Genomic DNA, 20,548 nt, shown 5'->3' on the forward strand with positions numbered 1-20,548 from the left:
TTAGTTTTGAAAAAAAATTCATTAAAAGAGGGGCAAATTTTATATACAATAGATTTTAAATTTTTTGCATGTTAGCAGTACTATGTAGTTTAATTAATTGAAATTATAGAATTTTGAAAATAATGTTGAATTATATAAGCTTTTAGGTGGATATTACTTTTAAAAAATAATTCATTCTTTTTCTCTTTTAATTTGTAGACTGAAATTAATAATATAGTTTTGTCCAATGTTATATAAATTTATAATCGCAATAATGTATTAACGAGGGAAAAATGGAATTGGTCACATTTTACACTATTTTTAGTTTCAAAGATTAAGCTAAAGTAAATGAAACCAATTAATTTATTTTCCTTTATTTGCCTTGTATTATCATTCTGTGATTTCACAGAGAAAAAGAACATTCTTTTTAGAATTTCACTAATCAAAACTAGACCATTTTCGAGAGGAGATTTAAATAATGGAAAAATTGACCCAGATATATATGATACAGATATATCTGAGAAACTGTTATATGATATTGATGAATCAATTGATAGTGAATTATCTGAGGAAAATGAGGAAGAGGATCAACTAATCTTTATAGATGATATGGAAAGAAGCAATTTAGATTTACCAATTTCCGAGAGTGGAAATATAAGTTCTGGAGATGAAATGGAAGGTAATAAAGAAGATACTCAAAATAATGTTCAAACTGAAGGCGAATTAATGATTGACGCAGAAGGAGAAACATTAGGATTTAATCCTAAATTGTATTTCAATAGTCACAAATGTTTTTTAATGATAGGCTTTGAAATCGAGTTTTTGGAAAATCCTGTTTTAAATAATTCTGGGATAATAAGGTACATTAAAGAAACGGAAATTAACATTGAAGAGGAGGTTAATGATCAAGTTGAGAATTCCGAAGATGAAAAATATAAATTGATTGAATTGGAAACAAAAAACAAGAAACAAGAAGAAATTACTTCTTTAATGAGGCAAATTAGAAACTCTTGTTGGTACATTACTTCAGAGAGCACATTGCAAGAGTTTAAAGATGAAGTTTTGAGTATTATTGAAATTATTGAATCGAAAATTTGTCAGATTAATGCTAAGTTAGAGTATTACATTATGGTAACAGATCAGAAAAGTCTTGAGTTTGATTCTACAAAATATGAGAGAAATCTAGAAAAGAAGAGCAGGTTATTGGGGAGAAAAAGCTCCTACGAATTAGCTTTGTCTTCATTCAGAAGGATTGAAGAGTATTGGAGTCACCTTGAAAACCTTCCTTATAATGACTAACATCAAATTAATATTCTCAAATTCCTCATTTTATTTTTCAGATGAATTATGATTAATCAATGAAAACTACGTGAATTTAGCCCTATTCTGTCAAAATCTTTCATTTTAAATCTACTAACTACAATATAATAATGTCTATATTAAAAGGAAAATACATACCAATAGAGAAAGTTTACAAAATAATAATCATTTACTTAAAATAAACATTAATGTTACTACTAATTATTTTTTCAATCTTTCAATTCTTATTTTTACATGCAAATTTGTAATTTTAACATTGGCGCCTTTTTTACATGAGGGTAAGCCAATTATTTTTGTATATACACTAAAAGAAATATTAGTTACCCACTGCATAACTTAAAGAAAATGCTGGCGGAAAAAAAGGAACAAATTTATATTAAAAGAAATAATATATCATTTTATAAAATTTCGGATATAAAATTACAATATGAATGAGAAAGTAAACTTTATGATTTTCTATTTTAATTAGCGTCTAGAGATACAAACCTTTTGGTATTTAAGACCTGACAGATTGATTCGAAGTGGGGCTTTAAAAGAAATGATACATGATATTTTACTTTCTTTAACAGGGTTTATTGGGGATAAAATTGAATTAGAACCCATCGAATTTACAAGTAACTCAATATCCCTGTTTAGTTATAAATATAGGTTAAGACTGAAATCTAGCGTGGAAGATTATTTGTCAGAAACTGAAAAACTGTTAGTTAACAAGATTCTGCATATTTCTAGCGACTTCTATTCCATTAATGAATTTGTTAAAAGAGTTCAGGGTTCAGTATACAATAGACATAATAATTACAATTCAAATTTGAACTCAAACTCAGCTTCCTGTTCAGAAGTTACCCATGAGAAAAACCACCAGCTTCAAATTAAGGCTGATCTTAAGAAAAGATTACTAAGAATTAACCCTGTTGGATTATATATACACGCAATAGCAAAATGTATGCAGGAATATATTATTAGATTTCTTCAGAAAATTAATCAGTTAGAAAGAGAAATTTTTGACAATCCAAGTTTGCCTCTTACTTTTGTTTTCACATCCATTGCAAAACCATCTAGAGTTTTAGATAAATTTATGAAATTCATTGATGAATGGTATAATCTAGCTCTTAACTCTAGAGTAGATTCTACTTGCAAGTTCTCATTTTCAAATATGTTCATTACAATGGAAAAATTTGAAAATGTATGTGAAATATATATAAGTGTTCCATGCGGATATATATTGGATTATTTCTATTTAGGAACATCTTCAGGAGATTTACTCCAAGAATCAGTGAGTAGGAACTTTCTTCTAGTTTGTAGCAGAGTATTTTGCTATCAAATGATAAATTGGATTATTTTGGGAAAGTTAGTTGACCCTTTTGAGGAATTTATTGTTGGGAGATTTTCCATTTCAATTCCTATTGATTCTTCCAATTCCAAAAAAGATGACAGCTTATCAGTATCATTTTCATTCCCTTCAAATGATAGGTAAGTTTGAATAATTACACCAAAATCAGAGAATTACAACTTTTGGTATCTTCTTTAACCAATTAACTATTTAAACTCATCTCTAATATAGTTGTATTGAGGCTCTGGACTTAGAAGAAAATCTTTGCAAGCTTTATTGTGAGGAGGAAGCTATCCATTGTGGAGTGTTTGAATGGGAAGGACTATTTTACACCAGATATGAATCTTTTACTAAGAAGTTCTTTACAGTAAAGTTTTTATACAAAATCTTTGGAATTGGAAAAATTGTAAGTTTACCTTTTTGATCTGTCCTTAAAAAAGATTTTTACCGGTTTTTTCTTGTTATTACATTTTTCTCTACTTTTAGGTGAGACTTCTTAACAGATATGGAAGCAATGATATTAGAGATAGAATGAACAAAACTGGATTTCAAAGCTACTTAGAAGAAGTTTCCAGTATTTTAAATGAGTCATTTCCGCATATTCAGTCACATATGGAGGGATTTCTAGAGAAATTTAGAAGAGATGTTTCTTCCCTTATGTATGACTCTATCATTGTAAGAAATCAGCCAGACTTTACCCAAAAATTGGCATTTGAAAACATTTTTTCTCAAAACATTAAGTTAATTCGAAATTTATATTTCCTTGGAACCTCTGATGCTTTTCTTCAATTAGATAATTCCATTTTCTACAGGAATATAACCTATGATGACTCCCACACACGTAATACAAATTATAGCGTGCAATCCGAATTCATCTCGAATGCTTGGAAAGACCTTTTAACTTTAATCAAATTAGGTAATAACACTTCAAACTCACATCATGATTTCTCAAACTCCAAAGTTAACCTTTGTTGCGATACATTTGACCTTTTCAATTTTAATTTAAATGAGTTCGAATTAATTGACGTGTTTAATTGTTCTTTTACAAATGATAATATACTCCATCTTGGCGGGAAATTTGGGATGCATGCAGGACAATATTTAAATTCGCAGAATGAGACATTGGAAAATGCAACTGATAGAGATAATGAAGGTTGCATTTCTGAAGATTATGGTACTGAAGATGGTTATTTTGGTACAGCTTATGACGATGTTGATGTGATTTCGATGTGCAAGATTAAATGGCCTATACGTATCATAGATGGTTTCAACCATATATTAGAATGCGCTTCTTCTGTAAATTTAGTTTCTTCCTTATTACTCACAGCATCTAGCAAAATTCCATTTAGTGTTGGTGGGCTTAATAGTTCTCAGGAAGATGGATCAGAGCATGACGGGGAGTTTTTAAGACTCACCTGGAGCTTTGGATTTAAAGACAAGAAAAAACAAGTCATGGAATTTTGCATTAAGTTATACTGGCATACAAAACATTTGAAATCTCTTTTGAATACTGAAAATGACTATTCAATGCTAAAGACTAACTTAATTGAAATCCCTAATCCTTTTATTAATTTAATGGAAGGTGACTTATACACATACAGACTAAGGATTTTATTCAAACAATCGAACATTTCAATATACATGGAGCCATTGAAGAATGGTCTTGCTGGCTCAAATTCACTTTTTGGAAGACCAACACAGGTATTAAGTATTCAACATATTAATATTGATATTTGCCTACCTTTGCAAACTTCGTCATGTTATATACACTTAATAAGACATAATGACTATGAGAAAGTTCAAAAAGAGAAAGAATTTAAGGTTATTAAGTGGTGCCATATAAGTTCCTCTAATAATTCAGATGTAATTTCTCAACTAGCAAACTCTTGCAGTATAGGTACTATATCAAGTACAAGCTATAACTATAATTTATTAAATAATGTCTCATTGAATTCTTATATAACTGGAATTAGCTTTGACCACCATATCTTCAGATTAAGAATAGTCCAAAAATTTGACTGGCCTTTACCACTTCTATTTACAAAAAAGAATATGGAACATTATTACAATCTATTTGATTTTTATTGGCTATTTTTTAGAACATATAATGGACTTGAAAGGGTATGGAGAGAAACTTTTAACCTAAGGTATGGAAATAGAAGAGGAACTTTTTCCTCATTTTTTATGGAACATCCAGTGAATCATTTCTGGAATTATATCTTTTATTGTAGATGGGTTCTGCAAGTAACTATTGGAGAATATTATTCATTTCTTCAACATTTTGTTGTTGACCAAAATTTCACTGAATTTCTTGATAAAGTAAAGGAAGAGCGAGACTTTGAAAATATTATACAAAAGCATAATGATCTTGTTCAAACACTTATTCTGAAATCTGGGTTTCTTTTACCTTCCATTCTAAACCCATTGACATCCATCTTAATTTTAACAAGCGAGTGGAGTCATTCAGTTTTTCGAGAAGTATCAAGATGGAATAATTTGAGTGAATTTATTGAGGCTAACTACTCATTTTCAAATGTTGAAGAAATTAATTTTCCTTGGGAGAGTGATGAGTGGCAATCTCTTATCAAAAATACAATAAGCTTTATGAATAACTTTATTCTACTTTGGGATAATCTTTGCTCTGAAGTTTCAATAGTTTCCAACAATATCCAGTACCAACACTTTAGCTTTCTTTTATCCATTTTTAATAATCACAAATGGAATATTGATATTCCTGACCTCAACCATCTTCAATACAACAATACTTTACCTTCCAATTCTGCTAGTCCCTATTCGGAATATATTTTTGAGGAAGAAGAATACGGAAAAGAAAATATAACTTATTCTATTGAAGGCCACTCAGAAGATGATGAAAGTGAAAACTACTCAGATTTCAAAGAAGATAATAGCGACAACTATTTTGATGACCAGGATGACTTCGAAGGTAACTACAAAGACGAACTAGATACATTCAGAAGTACTTTGAACGAGGATTATGACAATAATTATGAAAGCAATGACGAAAATAACGACGAAAACAATGACGAAAACAATGACGAAAACAATGTCGAAAACAAACAAAATCAATATCCATTATCTATGGTTGATGGACTAAACAATAACAGCTATATTGATCTTCTAAGTTCCAAACTTAGTGCAACTTCTCTCAAAACAAACAAAAGTTACTATGGTAACTATTAGACATCATAATTCCCAATATAATTCTAAATAACTTTGTTCAAACTTTAAAACTTTTCTCTTTTTAATTTTCAATTTTAGATTTAATTTATAATTTAATATTATTGAGGGATTCCCGCCCAAACCATATGCCGTTTTACGGTACCGAAAAAAATTGAGGGGAAAATAAGATATGTAAATCGGGAATAAAAATAAATACCAAAATAAAATTAGGTATAAACATAAAAATATAATTAAAAAAGATAAAGTATTTAAGTGAAAATTTGAATAATCAAATAAGGGTGAATTATTAACACTGAGAGTTTACATCTGAATTGTTTGTTTATTTTTTTCTCCTTAATATTGTATAAAAGAACAGGAAAAACTAAGAATCTCAACCTTTGAAAGTCTTTGGATATATTGTTATTTCAAATTAAAACAAATCTTTTGATTGTGGTTTGGTGTATGTGTATTACAATATTTAATAGAAATGAATGATAGAAGATACTTTCAAGGCTCAAAGAGAGGAGAGCTACATGAATTAAAAGAAGAACTGCACTCATCTAGTAAGGAAAAAAAAAAGGAAGCAGTTAAGAAGGTGATTGCAGCAATGACAGTAGGAAAAGACGTATCCTCATTGTTTCCAGATGTATTGAATTGTATGCAAACTGGGTGCATTGAACTGAAGAAATTAGTATATCTCTATATAATAAACTATGCAAAAGTGCAGCCAGAATTGGCTATTTTAGCTGTGAATACTTTTTTCAAAGATTCTATGGATTCAAATCCTTTAATTAGAGCATTAGCCATCCGAACTATGGGATATATTAGACTTGAACAAATTACAGAGTATTTAGTTGAACCATTAAGAAGATCATGTAGTGATCCTGATCCTTATGTTAGAAAAACTGCAGCGATTTGTATAGCAAAGTTATACGATATTTCACCTACTCTAATGGAAGAACAGGGATTCTTTTCTTTATTAAAAGGTATGCTTAAGGATCAAAGTGCAATGGTAGTAGCTAATACTGTTGCAAGCTTATTGGAGATTTATGAGACTAGCATAAACAAAGGTCATCAGCTTGAGTCTTTACAATTAATAAAAGAGGAAAATCAAGATAAGACAATAAATGACGATCAAAGGTTCTATAGATTAGCTTTTAGTGAGGTAGAGAAACACCAGATCTTACAAGCCTTAAATGAATGTACTGAATGGGGTCAAATTTATATATTGAATGTTGTAGCAGAGTGGAAAGTAGCATCCGAGAAAGATAGTGAACAAATTATTGATAGGTTAACTTCTAGACTTTCTCATGCTAATCCTGCAGTAGTTCTTTCTACAGTAAGAGCTATTTTGAATTTACTTAAAAATTTTAAAAATGATGAACTAATTACAGGTACTTTACGTAAATTAAGACCACCATTAGTTACTTTACTTACAACGTCCCCTCCTGAAATACAATATGTGGTCTTAAGGAATGTTCAGTTAATTGTACAATCAAACCCTGGCTTTTTTGAGTCAGAAATGAAGCTCTTTTACTGTAAATATAATGATCCTGTTTACATAAAGATTGAGAAGCTTAATTTACTATATAGAATGGTATCGGTAGATACCGCTAATAATCTATTAAAGGAATTAAAAGAATATAGTACTGATACAAATATTGAATTCTCAAGAAATTCTATTAAGATTATTGCATTAATATCTATAAAATTCAAAGAAACTGCTTCTAAATGTTTTCAGATTCTTACAGAGCTTATAACAACCTCTCACCAGGACCATATAATTCAAGAGGGAATTATATCCTTAAGGGATATTTTGAGATCTTACCCACAGTTATCCCCGAATGTTATTCCTCTATTAATGGAAGTATCCGAATGTATTGTTGAGCCTGAATCGAGATCTGCCTTTGTTTGGATTATAGGAGAAGTTTATGAATTCGTTCAAGGGTCAAAACCAAGCACAAAGAACGAAACTTTGAGTGATTTTCTCCAATACTTTGTAGATGTTTTTATTGAAGAATCAGTTTCTGTTCAACTCCAAATACTTACAACCATAGTAAAATGTTTCCTTAAGGCTCCAATTCATAATCAACAATTAGTTACTGATATTTTTAGGCTTGCAACTACTAATGCTGAAAATCCTGATGTTAGAGATAGAGCCTTAATATACTGGAGACTTCTTTCTACAAATCCTGAGGAGACTAGAAAAGTTGTTCTTTCACAAAAGACAGTAATATCTTCAAAAAACTTTGATATTGAACCAAAGCTTCTTGAAAAGTTAATAGGAGAACTTGGAATGATTTCATCTGTATACCAAAAACCTTCAGAATATTTTGTTAATATAAACAATAATAATACAATTCAACATCATTCTCAGGCTTTATCTGAATCTCATAATCACTCAGTTTTAATTTCATCTTCAGAATCGAATATTGATGCTCTTCCTTATAACATTGATTCCAACTTTTCTGTTAGTTGTTCAAATACTAACGAGCTTATAAATATTGATGATATCATTTCTTACTCTACTCCGATTTCAAACATTAACAGCAACAATATTATATCAAATTCCAATGATATGAGCTCAAACAAGTTCCAAAGCTCAGAGCTTTTGGATTTTGGACTTCCTGTCTCTAATGTTAGTGTATTAAAAGATAATAAAGGAGATACTAGTCATACTGGAAGTATAAACTTACAGTCAAACAATAATAGTGTCACATCTATGGATTTGTTGTCTCTTTAACTGGGAAAATTTTTGATATATTAATGTTACTACTTTATAAACAGAAAGGTTACACTAACTAGATGATTCTAAATGTAGTAAATTTATGTAGAGAAAACTAGACGTTTAATACTATGCGTTTATATACTTAATTATTGTGAATGCATATTTTTTTATACTATAATTTGAGCTAATTACATAAAGTATGGACTTTATGGTAAAATCAAGAAAAAATTCAAGTTTTACATTTGTCCACCAAGTTTTAAATAATTTTCTTTTCCATAGTACTGTTAATAATCATTACAATTACTACTTATTGTTTCCTGTATTATTTGCATTTTCTCCATTATTGGTGTCCAGGCCTAAAAAAGCAATAAAGTCTCTTACATCATCTATGGTTATCGTATTTTTGTTCTGGTCATCATTCATTCTACTTTTTAAAAATGATAAAAACTTATCAGCAAATTCTCTGTAACCTTGAGCTAGATTGATTTTCTTCTCATGAGGTAAGGAGTTAAATATACTTGCAAAACCACCACTTTCACTTGTTCCTGTTAATGTTCCTGCTTCACCAGATTCACTCTCATCTGAACCACTAAATCCAAAAAGATCTCCTTCCAGTATTTCTTGAATACTAATCGTTTTTTCATCTTCAGAATCTTCTATTCCTTCATGTGTATGCTCCATACTCTCATAACTTTCTTTGATATTCTCAATCTCATCCTTAGTCTTGCAATATCTTAAAGAAATCCCATTATAATCTAAATGAGATATTCTCTCATTGTTTTCAAAAACAACTCTGGCATTATCTGACTTGAATTCATCCCTTTCTTCATATTTTAACTACATTATTAAAAAGAAGTTAGTTAGTTTAAAAAGAAATGAGATATATTTCCAACAATACAAATGAAGTCTTAACTTTATAAATTAACTAAAGACTCCTTAAGTTTGGTGATTGGTAAACTTACCATATATATTCTTCTGCCTTTCGAATCTCTTTCCTCTTTTTCTGTCATTAATATTTTCCCTGGCCACCACACAATTTCCTCCTTTTCTGTACATTCTCTCAAATCAATACCATCATAATATTCGGTACCTATTATCCACTTAGGAAAAAATGAAAAATAATAATAATTACAGAATTACATATATATATAAATAGATAAGAAATATACTAACTTACTCTCACATAAATTGTTTGACCAATGTTTACCCCATAAGAAGCTTTCAAAATAGCTATATCACAAAAATCTCTAATTTGGTTACTCATTATTCCTTAATTAAAAATATCATTTAAATTCATACTAGACTTGTTACAAATAGAACAATAATTAGTTTAGCCGGTATATTTAGGTAAATAATTCAATAAAATGTGTATAAAATATCTCTTTTTCTTTAATTAATTTAAAAGGAGAAGATTTCTCTCAAAATTTGATTGTTTACCTTATTTTTGGCTAATTATCAAATAAATTATTTAGGGCTTATTTTTCCCTCGTTTACTATTTACCGGAATTTTTATTAAGTTTGATTTATTATACAGAAATTTAATTTAACATAATAAAAGATATTCTTAAACTTTGTTCGAAAGATTTTAAATTTGAATTCAACTCCAGATAGTACATACTGAAAACATAAATTGTTTATATCAATACCTTTTTTTTTGCTCTCTTTTTAAGAGATGCCTTAAATGTTAAATTACTATTAGCTATGTTAATGATTTCACATGCAAGTATAAATAAAAATATTTCAAGTCTATCAATATTAATAAATCCTTAATTTTTTTCGATAAGTGTGAATTCACTCAATTTAAACTTATATTCATGATATTTTTTGAATTTCTTGCTCCCCTCTTAATTTTATCTTGAATTTTGCATTATTATTCGGTACCCTCTGTTTAGGCGCCAAGTTCTTTATCTAATAAAATTAATGGACGAGTTAGGGAAAAATAAAAAGATTTAAGAGAATAAAAAACAAAGGTAGTAAAGAGTAGAAATAAGTTTTATTCAACAAATTAATATAATTAGAATTAGATAAATAGAGTGATTTGGTAATTTGGAAGTTTTAGAATAGAGAATAAAAGAAGAATAAAGTAAATGGGGCCAAATATATATCCTTCCAGACAGAGAGGAGATGAAGCAAACCATATATTAGTTAGAGAGTTTCAGACATGTTTATCCGGCTATCCTGATATCAGACACTATGGGAGTTTTGAAAATTTTTCAAGGCCTTATACTCCATTGAGGGATATAACTGGTAGTATATTTGGAGGATTAGCAAATGAATCAAGAGTGAGAATGGTAAATGAACCTAACCATTTTAATAGAGATAGAAACTATGTGGTTGAAAGAGATCATAGTTCGAGTGTAAGAAACCCACAAAGTCGTTTTTTTGGTGTTGAAGTAAGTAATGGAAATACTGTATATAATCGCCGAATTAATGATATAAGAGCATTAAATAGGTCAATGTCTATGAGTAGTCCAAATATAGATATTGGAATTACTTCTGGACCTAGAATTAGTTCTAGAGAAACAATTGAGAACAATAGTAGTTTTATGAATAGAAGTAGAAGTTTTGCTGATAGAATTATGGAACAGTTTGATTTAGTAGAAAGGGAACATAATCGGTTAACAGAGAGAATTCACAGAAGCCAATCAATTTATGAACAGATTCAGAGGAATGGGGTTGAAATTGAGCAGCTTTTCGACAACCTATCACATAGAATACAAAGAAGGCACACTACTCAAAGGGAGAATTCTTCTGGTCATAATGTTCAATTCAGAAATACAAGAAGTGGCGGATCAACTATTGAATGTGGTAGAAACATAAATGTAAATCATAGACTCAGTAATAGACCCAGATTTTTATCTATGGAAGATGTTCATAATCATTTTCATGATCATCTTATTGTTAATGAGGAAGGAGAAGATAACGACGAACAAGAGCGTGATAATGAAGATAATGATGTAATTGAACTTATTCAGGTTGATGATGATGAGATTTCTGATATAATGTCTAGAAGGAATAACGATATTAGAAGTAGATCATTGATTATTGGCCAAGAACAAATTATTATAGAGGAAAATGATAGTGATGAGTCAGGAAATTCTGAGGATGAAGAGACTTTGTATAATGAAAATGAGCATGAGCACAATCAAGAGTACGACGATCATGAGTATGAAGAAGTATATGGAAATGGTGAGGCTGGTAATATAACAATAGTGCTTAATAGACTTAGAGATAGAATATCGCAAAATCAAGAAGATATTTTAGGTTTACCAGTAGATATTCAAAATGCATTACCAGTCTCAAAATTCAATTTATCCAGATCTCAGAATTTGGATGATGATAAAAAAATGTGTTTAATTTGTTTGGATGAGTTTAAGGATCAGCAGGAAATTCTATGGCTTCCATGTACTCATTGTTTTTGTAGAAAATGTATTACATCATGGTTTGAAAGAGGAACTGTATGCCCCATTTGTAAAGATGACTTATTGGCTCATTTTAAATATTAAATTATAAAATAAGATATATTAGCTAATTCAAATAGGCTAAACTAATTAGATAAATGCTATTTTAATTAATTAATCATTTCATTTAAATAGCTTGTAATTTCCTACCCTTTATATTTAAGTTATTTATGAATTACTCAAAACCTTGAATTTTGAAGGGTATATTCTTCACTAGATAGTTCTTCAACACCAAAGCATCTATTAGGAGTGATACCCAAACATCTGACCCAAAAATATTAAGAGTCTCATAATAAATTTCATTCTCTTGCTCAAATTCACTGGATGAAGAAGAAGAAATCAAAGCTCCTTTAAACGTCTGAATAATTCTTGATGATACTAACTTCTGAATAATAATCTTAATAAATGATGTATCTAAGTACTCCATGTATACATATCCTGATAATGAAAGAATTGTAAACATTCTTTTCTCAATTTTAAATAAAGAAACGGAATTTTCGTAGACTCTGTCATTATCAAGGTTTAAAAATCCATCATCCTCATAAAAATCCTCATTTTCATCTTCTTTTTCCTTAAGTTTCATTCTATGTTTAAGCTCAAGTTCCAAAATCAGAGAGGCCAAAAACACTTTATAAACTAGAGGAAGTGTTTCAATTAGGTTAATTGACACATTATTCAATAATACCTCTTTACAAGCTGCTTGTACATGTGGAATTTGAACTTGAAACTTTCTGTTATTCTTACTGTTTCTATCTCCCTTTGAACTAATCTTTTGTTCAAATTCCTGTTTACATATCTCCCAAGCTCTGTGAAGGACCTGGAGAGCTCTTCTAACATCAGAAGACTGCTGAGCAATTCTTCTTGCACAAAACTCGATAGCTTTGCTACAGAATATAGACTCAAAATCGTTTTCAGAGACAATATTCTTGCTCTTGTTTCTAATTCTGGGGCTTGTTCTTCTTACCTCTTCCACTTTATTTGAAGTTTCCATGGCTTTTTCACATAAGTTAACAGAAAAATACTTTACTCTGTCGTTTAAAATAGTGATCATGTCTTCAACAGAAAATGGAGTAAAATTAATTCTGGCATATCCACACCTAGATGTACATCTTGGAATAAGCTTTTCAGGAAGATCCATTGTATTAGCTATAGCTATTATAATCAACTTGGTATTTTTTTGGAATGGCCAATCAAATAAAGTATAGAGCAATGAATTATTGGATCCTTCCAAATTAGAATTGGAACTTGCATTCTTTTGAAGCCAGTCAATCTCATCAATCACAAGAATAGTTACTGGACTACCTTTAGCTTTCAAGTACTTATCTAAGGATGAATAGCATGCTTCCTTGCTAGGAGCCCAGGTATTTGCTCCATTCAACTTTTGTAAGAAGGTTCTATAAAAATGATCAGGACTACTTAAATGAAGAGCATTGATATAACAAACAGAAATCTTACTTTCGTTTTTATTACTTAAATTCATCTCTATCTCAAGCATATCCAAAGTATTCAACACAGTTGCAGTCTTACCAGTACCTGGTAAACCTGCAATAAATAAAACTCCACCTCCTTCATTTAAAATAGATGTTTTTAGCACATGAGTAATTTCTTCATGTTCCTTTTCTCTACAAGGAAGAACTTTTTTTGGACGTTTTGACCAATGTAAGTCTGCAGATGCTTGGTTCAAAGGATATTCCTCAATTTGATTCCCAGAAGAATTTTTTAAGACTAAGTTATTTTCATTTACATGTGATCTAAGTGGGCCAAAAGACATTGAGAGTTTTAATGCTAAATAATTTGTATAATATCCATAATAATTACTGCATCTTGAAAGTAAATATGATAGATTTCTTCTTTCACTTATTGGGACTATTGTACCAGTGTCAGTTAAAACAAGATATAAAGCCAAATAATTATCAGAAACTTCTACTGAAAATGAAGGAAGATCGTCATTAAACTCTTTTATGTACTCCATTAATCTTTCATCATGATAATTACAAATAACAAAAGACTCTTCTTTTCCGGTAATTGTTTTTGGATCACACTTTTGAGGACCTGAATATATTTCTAGGCAATCTTTAGTCCATTTTAAATAATCTTTTTTGCTATTCCAAATACGAATCATTCTTTTTATTACGCTTGTTTCCAAAACCTCACATTTGTCACTTTCCAAAAATTCCTCCTCAAATGTAAATAGGTTATCCGGTAGCTTTGATCTGTCAATAATTTTACCTAAATCAAGCAAATCATGTTCTGAATAAAACCATCTCAATTCTACTCCTTGTAAATTCTCCTCAGGATCATATAGAAAAGCTGTAATTTGTGCTGGTCTTTCACCTCCATCTGATAGACAAACCATTACATGATCTCCAACTGTAAAAACATCTCGTTCTTCTTTGCTTTCTATTATAAGATGTGTATATAAGTGATATCCTTGAGAAGTTACTATTGGAGATTTAATCATCCCAGTATTTCCTTCAAATTGATCTATCCCATTAGAATTTTCAAAATATTTAAAGCTTTCATTCTTTCCTTTACACCCTTTCCTAGTTTTCACTCCTGTTGTTTCTAAATATTTGTCAGCTTTTCTCTTCTTACTATTTGAATCCTTGGATGAATTAACTGCCACCGAGCTTTGACAAGAAATGTTTAAATATTCAATATTCAAGAAGTACCTTTTTTCATATTTTTTTCTTCCTCTTTTCAAGATGCTTTTGCTTTCAACCAACTTTGAAGATTTGAGCTTAGATTCTGTGCTCTGCCTTAGTTCAAAGCTCGTAATCCTTCTATCCACTATGGCCATTATTTTCACTTATCTTCCTTTATAAATTAATTCTATCTACTTATATTTATATGGTTTGTTAAAAATAATCCATCTAATCAAATATTTCTTCGCTAGTTATTTATTACTTAATTGTTTATTCTTTAATAAGCAACATGAATTAAGGGTATAACAGATCTCCCTCAGCTAAATTAAGAAACTTTTTGGTAAAGTTATTTTGCAATAACTAACAATTAAAATTATGGTCAGTTTTCTTTATAATTCAGAAAACTACTAATTATTACTAGTTTTTTCTATTTTAATTAGAAAAAAAAAAAATTATTACTTAAGAGGGGTGAAAAGTGGGGATTTATTTCAAAATGTCAACTTGTACTTTTTAAATTACAATTATTAATTTAATTAAATTCCATTCAATTATCTTAGTTCATTAAAAATCATGAATAAAGCAACTTATTTTTAATTTAATTGTGTTCTGATAGTCCAGAACTCAATTTCCTAAAGAAAGAACAATTCTCTAAATTCTATTTATTCTTTAACGCAATGTTACAATTATTTCTATTTCAACTTATATTATTAGCCGTGAGAATCTTAAAATTATTTGGAATTTAGCTATAAATATTTATAACTTCCTAATTGATTTTAATAAATTCAGATATTTTAATTATTTTCATTTTGAGATTTTCCTTTTTTCATCCCACAAATTTTGTCTTATTTTTAGCTATAAATATTTAATTTAAGGCGGCAGAATTCTCCCGCCAAGTGTGTATTGGTGCATTAATTGCACAAAATATACACATGGGGAATAAGAGATGAGAAAATAAAAGGTAAAAAAAGATATACATATAAATATATGTATATAAGTTGAAAATTGAAGCACAAAAAGACTAAGAATTTTTAAGGATTCAAATATATATATATATATATATATTTATGTAATATATATTATATATATATGTATATATGAATAATATAAAGTCCGATAATTTTTAAATAGAAGAAAATATATAGAAGAGTATATACAAAAATAGAAAAAAAGGTGTAAGAATAATTTAAAAACATATTGGATATATGAAGTAGCTTATATCTGAATTATATTATTTCTGTTTGTTCTTAATTGTATAACAAAAAGAAGAATTTTGGCAATTTTTGCTAAGTAAATAATCATAAAATTGAGCAATTATTATATAATGTTATAAATATATTTATATTTTAAAAAAAGGAGAATCAAAGAAAATAAATTAAATCCAAGTTAAAGTTAAGTGTTTAATTTTTGAAATTTTCAAAACAGAAAAAATTAATTTACATACTTTTTAAAAATGAAAGCAAAAATTAAGAATCCACAAAACACTTTAAAGTGTTGTTTTGAGTGGTTTAAAACATTTAAAATAATGGAGAATGGTGATGTTACTTGTAATGATGTATTTGACGTATTAATTCCAAGTAATTTACTTCTATTTATCCAGGAATTATCTCCAATGTTTTTCGCTGATTATGTTCTAACTGATGAGCATAGTGCAGAAATGGCTAAGGGATTACATTTCTTAATGGACGGTATTAATGATTATATGGATGGGAGATTTCGTGATGAAATTGATACTTTAGATTATGACTTGATTGCCTCAGCTATTGAAAAAAAAGGAAAAGTACAGAATGAGATTTTATGTGAAATATGTAGGGTATGTGGATTTGTTATAGTATTTGCAGTAGAAAGTGAGTATAACGAAGATGTTATTAGTAATATGATGATTTTAAGCGAAGATGCCCAAATAGAGTTACAACATATGATTCAAATAACGGGAGAATTTGCTGAAGGAGAGGAAGAATCTGACGAAGTTGAAGAAGATAGATCTGGAGTTGGAGGTGGACAAGTAGGAATTAGTTTGGCTCATGCTGATGAATTAGAACGTAGAATAGATGCTCTGGAAAAGCAACTTAAATCTGAGCAGAAAGCTAGACAAACTGCTGAGGATGCACTTAAAAAGGTTTCAGCAAAACCTAAATCTGCTATTGAAGAGACTGAAAAGCTTGAAAATGAAGTTTGGAATCTTCAAAATGAAAAAACACAATTAATTAAAGAAAAAAAAGAATTGGAGACAAAACTAAAAGGAGATATTAAGGATCTCCAATCTGAAATTGATCAATATAAGAGTGAAGCTGGTAAAGTTGAAGGGCTGGAACAACAAATTAAGAAGCTCAAAGAAAAGGTAGATAGTCTTTTGGAATTAAAAAGACAAAATGAAAAGCTAATTAAGCAATTAGAAGAATTAGAGAATGGAGGAGGTAGTGGGGGAGGTGGGGACGGTGGAGATTCTGAAGGTAACAAAAAGTCAACACAATTACTAAAGGATCGAATTTCAGATTTAGAAGAGGAAATTGAAAAAAATGAAAATGAAAAGGATGAGTTAAATGAACAATTAAATAAAGTAAAACAACAACAAGAAAAATTCCAGAAAGAGCTTAAAATAAAGCAAGACCAAGTTAAAGTCTTAGTTAAATTATTGGATGATAACGGAATATCTATTGCAGGAAAAGTTGATATTAATTTAGAAGAAGTTGAGTCATTCCCTAAGCCTGGAACAGAAAGTTTTTATATTACTCAACTTTCAATTTTAACTGAACAATTAAATATGCAAAAACAGTTGCTTCTTAGTGAACAAAAACGTATCCAATTATTGGAATCACAAGGAAATAAAGCAGCCCCTGGTGACTCTACATCTCATTCTGAAAAGTCTTCAGATAGTGACTTTGCTACTATTTCTACTTTGAAACAACAAATAATGATTAGAGAACAAGAAGTCGAATTACATCTTTCGGCAAAAAAAGATATTGAAAAAAGAACTCAGATGGAACTTAAACTTTTGTCAACATGCTTGCATGATATGGCACTAAAATATCATCAATGTAAATCTATTATTAAGCAACTTGATGAAGAACTTTCTTCTTTAAAACAGAAATGTCAAATATCTATTAATAGCATTGACCAAGAATCTGGTATATATAATAAAGATGGCATTCATAGTTTAAACGAAGTATCATATTCAGAAAATATCAATTAAAAATTGTTTTTTCTGTCATTTTAATTCAAACTCAATATGTTAATTCTTTATTATATTTAATATTAATCCAAAAATCGCATATAAAAAATTTTAATAAGTAAGAATGGTTTAATCACTACTATTATTTTTCTAATTAATGTTTAGTCTGAATATATTTCATACAAATCTTAATTTATTCTTTTACTTTCAACCCATTTATTACTTTTTTTGCAAATTGAGTTTTTTCTTACACATCTAATTCTTATTAATCAGTATTAAAAAAGATTCCATAACTGGGATTTTTTTTAAATAAAATATTAAGAGCTAAATTAAATAGTTAAATGGCTTTCCTATAGCAATAGAAAGAATGAACTATATGTTTAAGTGAAAAAGTAATATAAATTTTGTGTTTCTCCTTCTAAATGACCTTTATAAAATTCAATTATTTAAAAAAAAAATTCAATTAACTACTTTTTTTGAGTAGTTACATGTAATTCAATAATTAATACCTGCATGCACACAAATATGTGTGTAGGTTAATTATTAAGTATAATATTCAAGATTTTTAAATATTTGAAAATTTTTTTTTTAAATAATTTTCTATTTGAATCATAGAATTTCTAAATAATGATTGAAACTATAGAGCCTTTGAGTTAACGAGAAGAGATAAATTTAATTAATATTTAAATAAGAATATTAATATTTCAAAGTTAAAAATAAGCGTAGCTAAGTATACCGTCAATAAATTGAATTTTTTGTTTCAATATATCGTTATGAAGAACTTTTTAGTAAATTTTTAAAAATATTATTCGACTTAATTTTCCTAAACTTTTATTTCCTTTTGTTTTTGTTTTAAATTTAAAATGAATTCATGTCTTAATAACTGTAAAAAAACAAAAAGCAACTTGGCGCTCTTACTAAGATCCAATTACGTAATAAAATACAAAAAAAAATCAGTAAACTTTTTTACAGAATATATACATATATATATTTATATATCTTCTGTAAATAGCCACACACAAATGTCGTGTTTTTAGTACGACCCACAAACATTTATTATCGGTAAACTTGAATTAATGGTCAAGAGATGAGTTTGATGGATTTATCACCAGGCTCCAGTTTTAAGAGTGGATTGTCGATCACATATACAATTTTTTTGTTTGTGAATCCGACTTCTGGAGGAAATAAAGCATCAGTGTTCACGAAATCAGGAATGGATATGTTTAAAATATCTAATCCTGTTCCAGCAAGTGTGCATATATATGATATACGGCAAGGAGAGACAGGGAAGAAAGAGGGATTTCTAAGAGTAAAAGAAATCACAAATAGTATGAATGATAATTCAATTCCTTTATACATAATTGCAGCAGGTGGAGATGGAACGGTTATGTGGTGTGTGGATGAATTAGAAAAAACCAATGTTGATTTTGATAAATTGGTAATAGGTGTAATACCTTTTGGGACAGGGAATGACTTCTCAAGAGCTTTAAATTGGATGACAGTTTTAGATAACCCATTTGATAATGGTCTATATAGATTTAGGCAACTAATTAGCGAATGGGTTAACGCAGACATCATTGAGCATGATATTTGGTCAGTAAAGGCTGTGGTGGATAGTTATGGTTGCTTTTATAAAGTTGACTCTTATTCCAGAAAAAAGAAGGTTATTAATAAACAAGGTAGAGGGAGTATAAGACAAAGCAATCATGAATTTTCTAAAGGAGTTGATAGAGGATCCAATACTATTGCTACTGAGTTGACTTTTAGAATGTCGAACTACTTTAGTGTTGGTGTGGAATCAAGAATTGGTATAGGTTTTGACAGATACCGAACTAAGAATGCATTCTTAAACAAGATGAGGTATGCTCTTGAAGGATTTAAGAACACATTTCGTCACACAACTCCCGTTTATGATATAATTGATAAATGCACACTAAATACTGCTTTTACTGAAGAAGATTCCGATCTATTAATTTCATCAGAAAAAGTTTTGTTTGTAACCGATCAGTCCGCCAAGTTTAAAAATAATTCATGCACATGTTCTAAAGGAGGCAATGACTTAGTTGATAATCAAAACTCTATTTCCGAATACAACCACAGCCATGCTGTTGGCCACTATCAGAACTCTGTTGAAAATCCTTCACCAACTTTAATGCCATGCGCTTCTTTAATATTTATTAACATTCCATCTTTTGCTTCTGGAAATGATATCTGGAGATATTGTAAAGGTAACTGTGGGATAAGGTTTAAGTCAAGACGTGAGTCTATTGAACACATGCTTTTTGAACAACAAAAAATGGGTGATGAAGTTATTGAATGTGTATCATTCCCTTCAGCTGTTGCTATTGGACTTGAGATAGCTATTAAGGGCATGGGAAGAAGAGTTTTCCAAAATAAGGGACCAGTTCGACTTCATTTTAAGCAGAAGAATTCCCTTGCCACGGGTAAAAAAGTTTATTTCCAAGTTGACGGGGAATTTTTGATTGCTTATCATCCTTTATATTTTGATGTATCACATTCTAGAAAAATTAAGGTTTTGCAGGCAAAAACAGATAGAGCCCTACATTCTACAACACTTTTTAATAACTTTAAATCTAATTGATGCAGTTTGAGGTTTATAAAAAGCATTTTTCATTTCATTTTTTTGAGAAATTTACAAAATATAACTATTTCTTATTCAGATTTTAATAATGCAATATTGAAGAAATGCATATTGCATTTGTAATGATTTTCTTT

The 20,548-nt window shown here is 29.1% G+C and overlaps 8 protein-coding genes across 8 annotated transcripts; 6 read left to right on the top strand and 2 right to left on the bottom strand.

Moving 5' to 3' along the window:
• Nucleotides 1-327: 327 nt before the first annotated feature.
• On the top strand, nucleotides 328-1,278 carry cubi_01674 (uncharacterized protein; the record flags this gene model as incomplete). The annotated part of the gene is made up of 1 exon (XM_029018686.1): nucleotides 328-1,278. One exon carries the CDS (start codon nucleotides 328-330, stop codon nucleotides 1,276-1,278), a length of 951 nt encoding a protein of 316 aa, XP_028874121.1.
• A 559-nt stretch (nucleotides 1,279-1,837) lies between these two features.
• On the top strand, nucleotides 1,838-5,830 carry cubi_01675 (gamma-tubulin complex 4; the record flags this gene model as incomplete). Its single annotated transcript, XM_029018687.1, has 3 exons — nucleotides 1,838-2,769; nucleotides 2,861-3,035; nucleotides 3,116-5,830. The coding sequence occupies 3 exons, from the start codon at nucleotides 1,838-1,840 to the stop codon at nucleotides 5,828-5,830; spliced, it is 3,822 nt and encodes a 1,273-aa protein (XP_028874122.1).
• Nucleotides 5,831-6,296: 466 nt separating this feature from the next.
• cubi_01676 (beta adaptin) lies at nucleotides 6,297-8,552 on the top strand (the record flags this gene model as incomplete). The annotated part of the gene is made up of 1 exon (XM_029018688.1): nucleotides 6,297-8,552. One exon carries the CDS (start codon nucleotides 6,297-6,299, stop codon nucleotides 8,550-8,552), a length of 2,256 nt encoding a protein of 751 aa, XP_028874123.1.
• Nucleotides 8,553-8,840: 288 nt separating this feature from the next.
• cubi_01677 (uncharacterized protein) lies at nucleotides 8,841-9,801 on the bottom strand (the record flags this gene model as incomplete). The annotated part of the gene is made up of 3 exons (XM_029018689.1): nucleotides 8,841-9,374; nucleotides 9,500-9,637; nucleotides 9,715-9,801. 3 exons carry the CDS (start codon nucleotides 9,799-9,801, stop codon nucleotides 8,841-8,843), a joined length of 759 nt encoding a protein of 252 aa, XP_028874124.1.
• Nucleotides 9,802-10,624: 823 nt separating this feature from the next.
• Nucleotides 10,625-12,043, top strand: cubi_01678 (RING finger domain-containing protein; the record flags this gene model as incomplete). Its single annotated transcript, XM_029018690.1, has 1 exon — nucleotides 10,625-12,043. The coding sequence occupies one exon, from the start codon at nucleotides 10,625-10,627 to the stop codon at nucleotides 12,041-12,043; it is 1,419 nt and encodes a 472-aa protein (XP_028874125.1).
• Nucleotides 12,044-12,173: 130 nt separating this feature from the next.
• Nucleotides 12,174-14,798, bottom strand: cubi_01679 (ORC CDC6 like AAA+ ATPase; the record flags this gene model as incomplete). Its single annotated transcript, XM_029018691.1, has 1 exon — nucleotides 12,174-14,798. One exon carries the CDS (start codon nucleotides 14,796-14,798, stop codon nucleotides 12,174-12,176), a length of 2,625 nt encoding a protein of 874 aa, XP_028874126.1.
• A 1,295-nt stretch (nucleotides 14,799-16,093) lies between these two features.
• On the top strand, nucleotides 16,094-17,833 carry cubi_01680 (uncharacterized protein; the record flags this gene model as incomplete). The annotated part of the gene is made up of 1 exon (XM_029018692.1): nucleotides 16,094-17,833. One exon carries the CDS (start codon nucleotides 16,094-16,096, stop codon nucleotides 17,831-17,833), a length of 1,740 nt encoding a protein of 579 aa, XP_028874127.1.
• Nucleotides 17,834-18,899: 1,066 nt separating this feature from the next.
• Nucleotides 18,900-20,414, top strand: cubi_01681 (diacylglycerol kinase; the record flags this gene model as incomplete). The annotated part of the gene is made up of 1 exon (XM_029018693.1): nucleotides 18,900-20,414. The coding sequence occupies one exon, from the start codon at nucleotides 18,900-18,902 to the stop codon at nucleotides 20,412-20,414; it is 1,515 nt and encodes a 504-aa protein (XP_028874128.1).
• Between the last annotated feature and the right edge of the window lie 134 nt (nucleotides 20,415-20,548).

Source organism: Cryptosporidium ubiquitum, assembly GCF_001865345.1.
Source record: "Cryptosporidium ubiquitum isolate 39726 chromosome Unknown contig_9, whole genome shotgun sequence".
Taxonomy (NCBI): Eukaryota; Apicomplexa; class Conoidasida; order Eucoccidiorida; family Cryptosporidiidae; genus Cryptosporidium; species Cryptosporidium ubiquitum.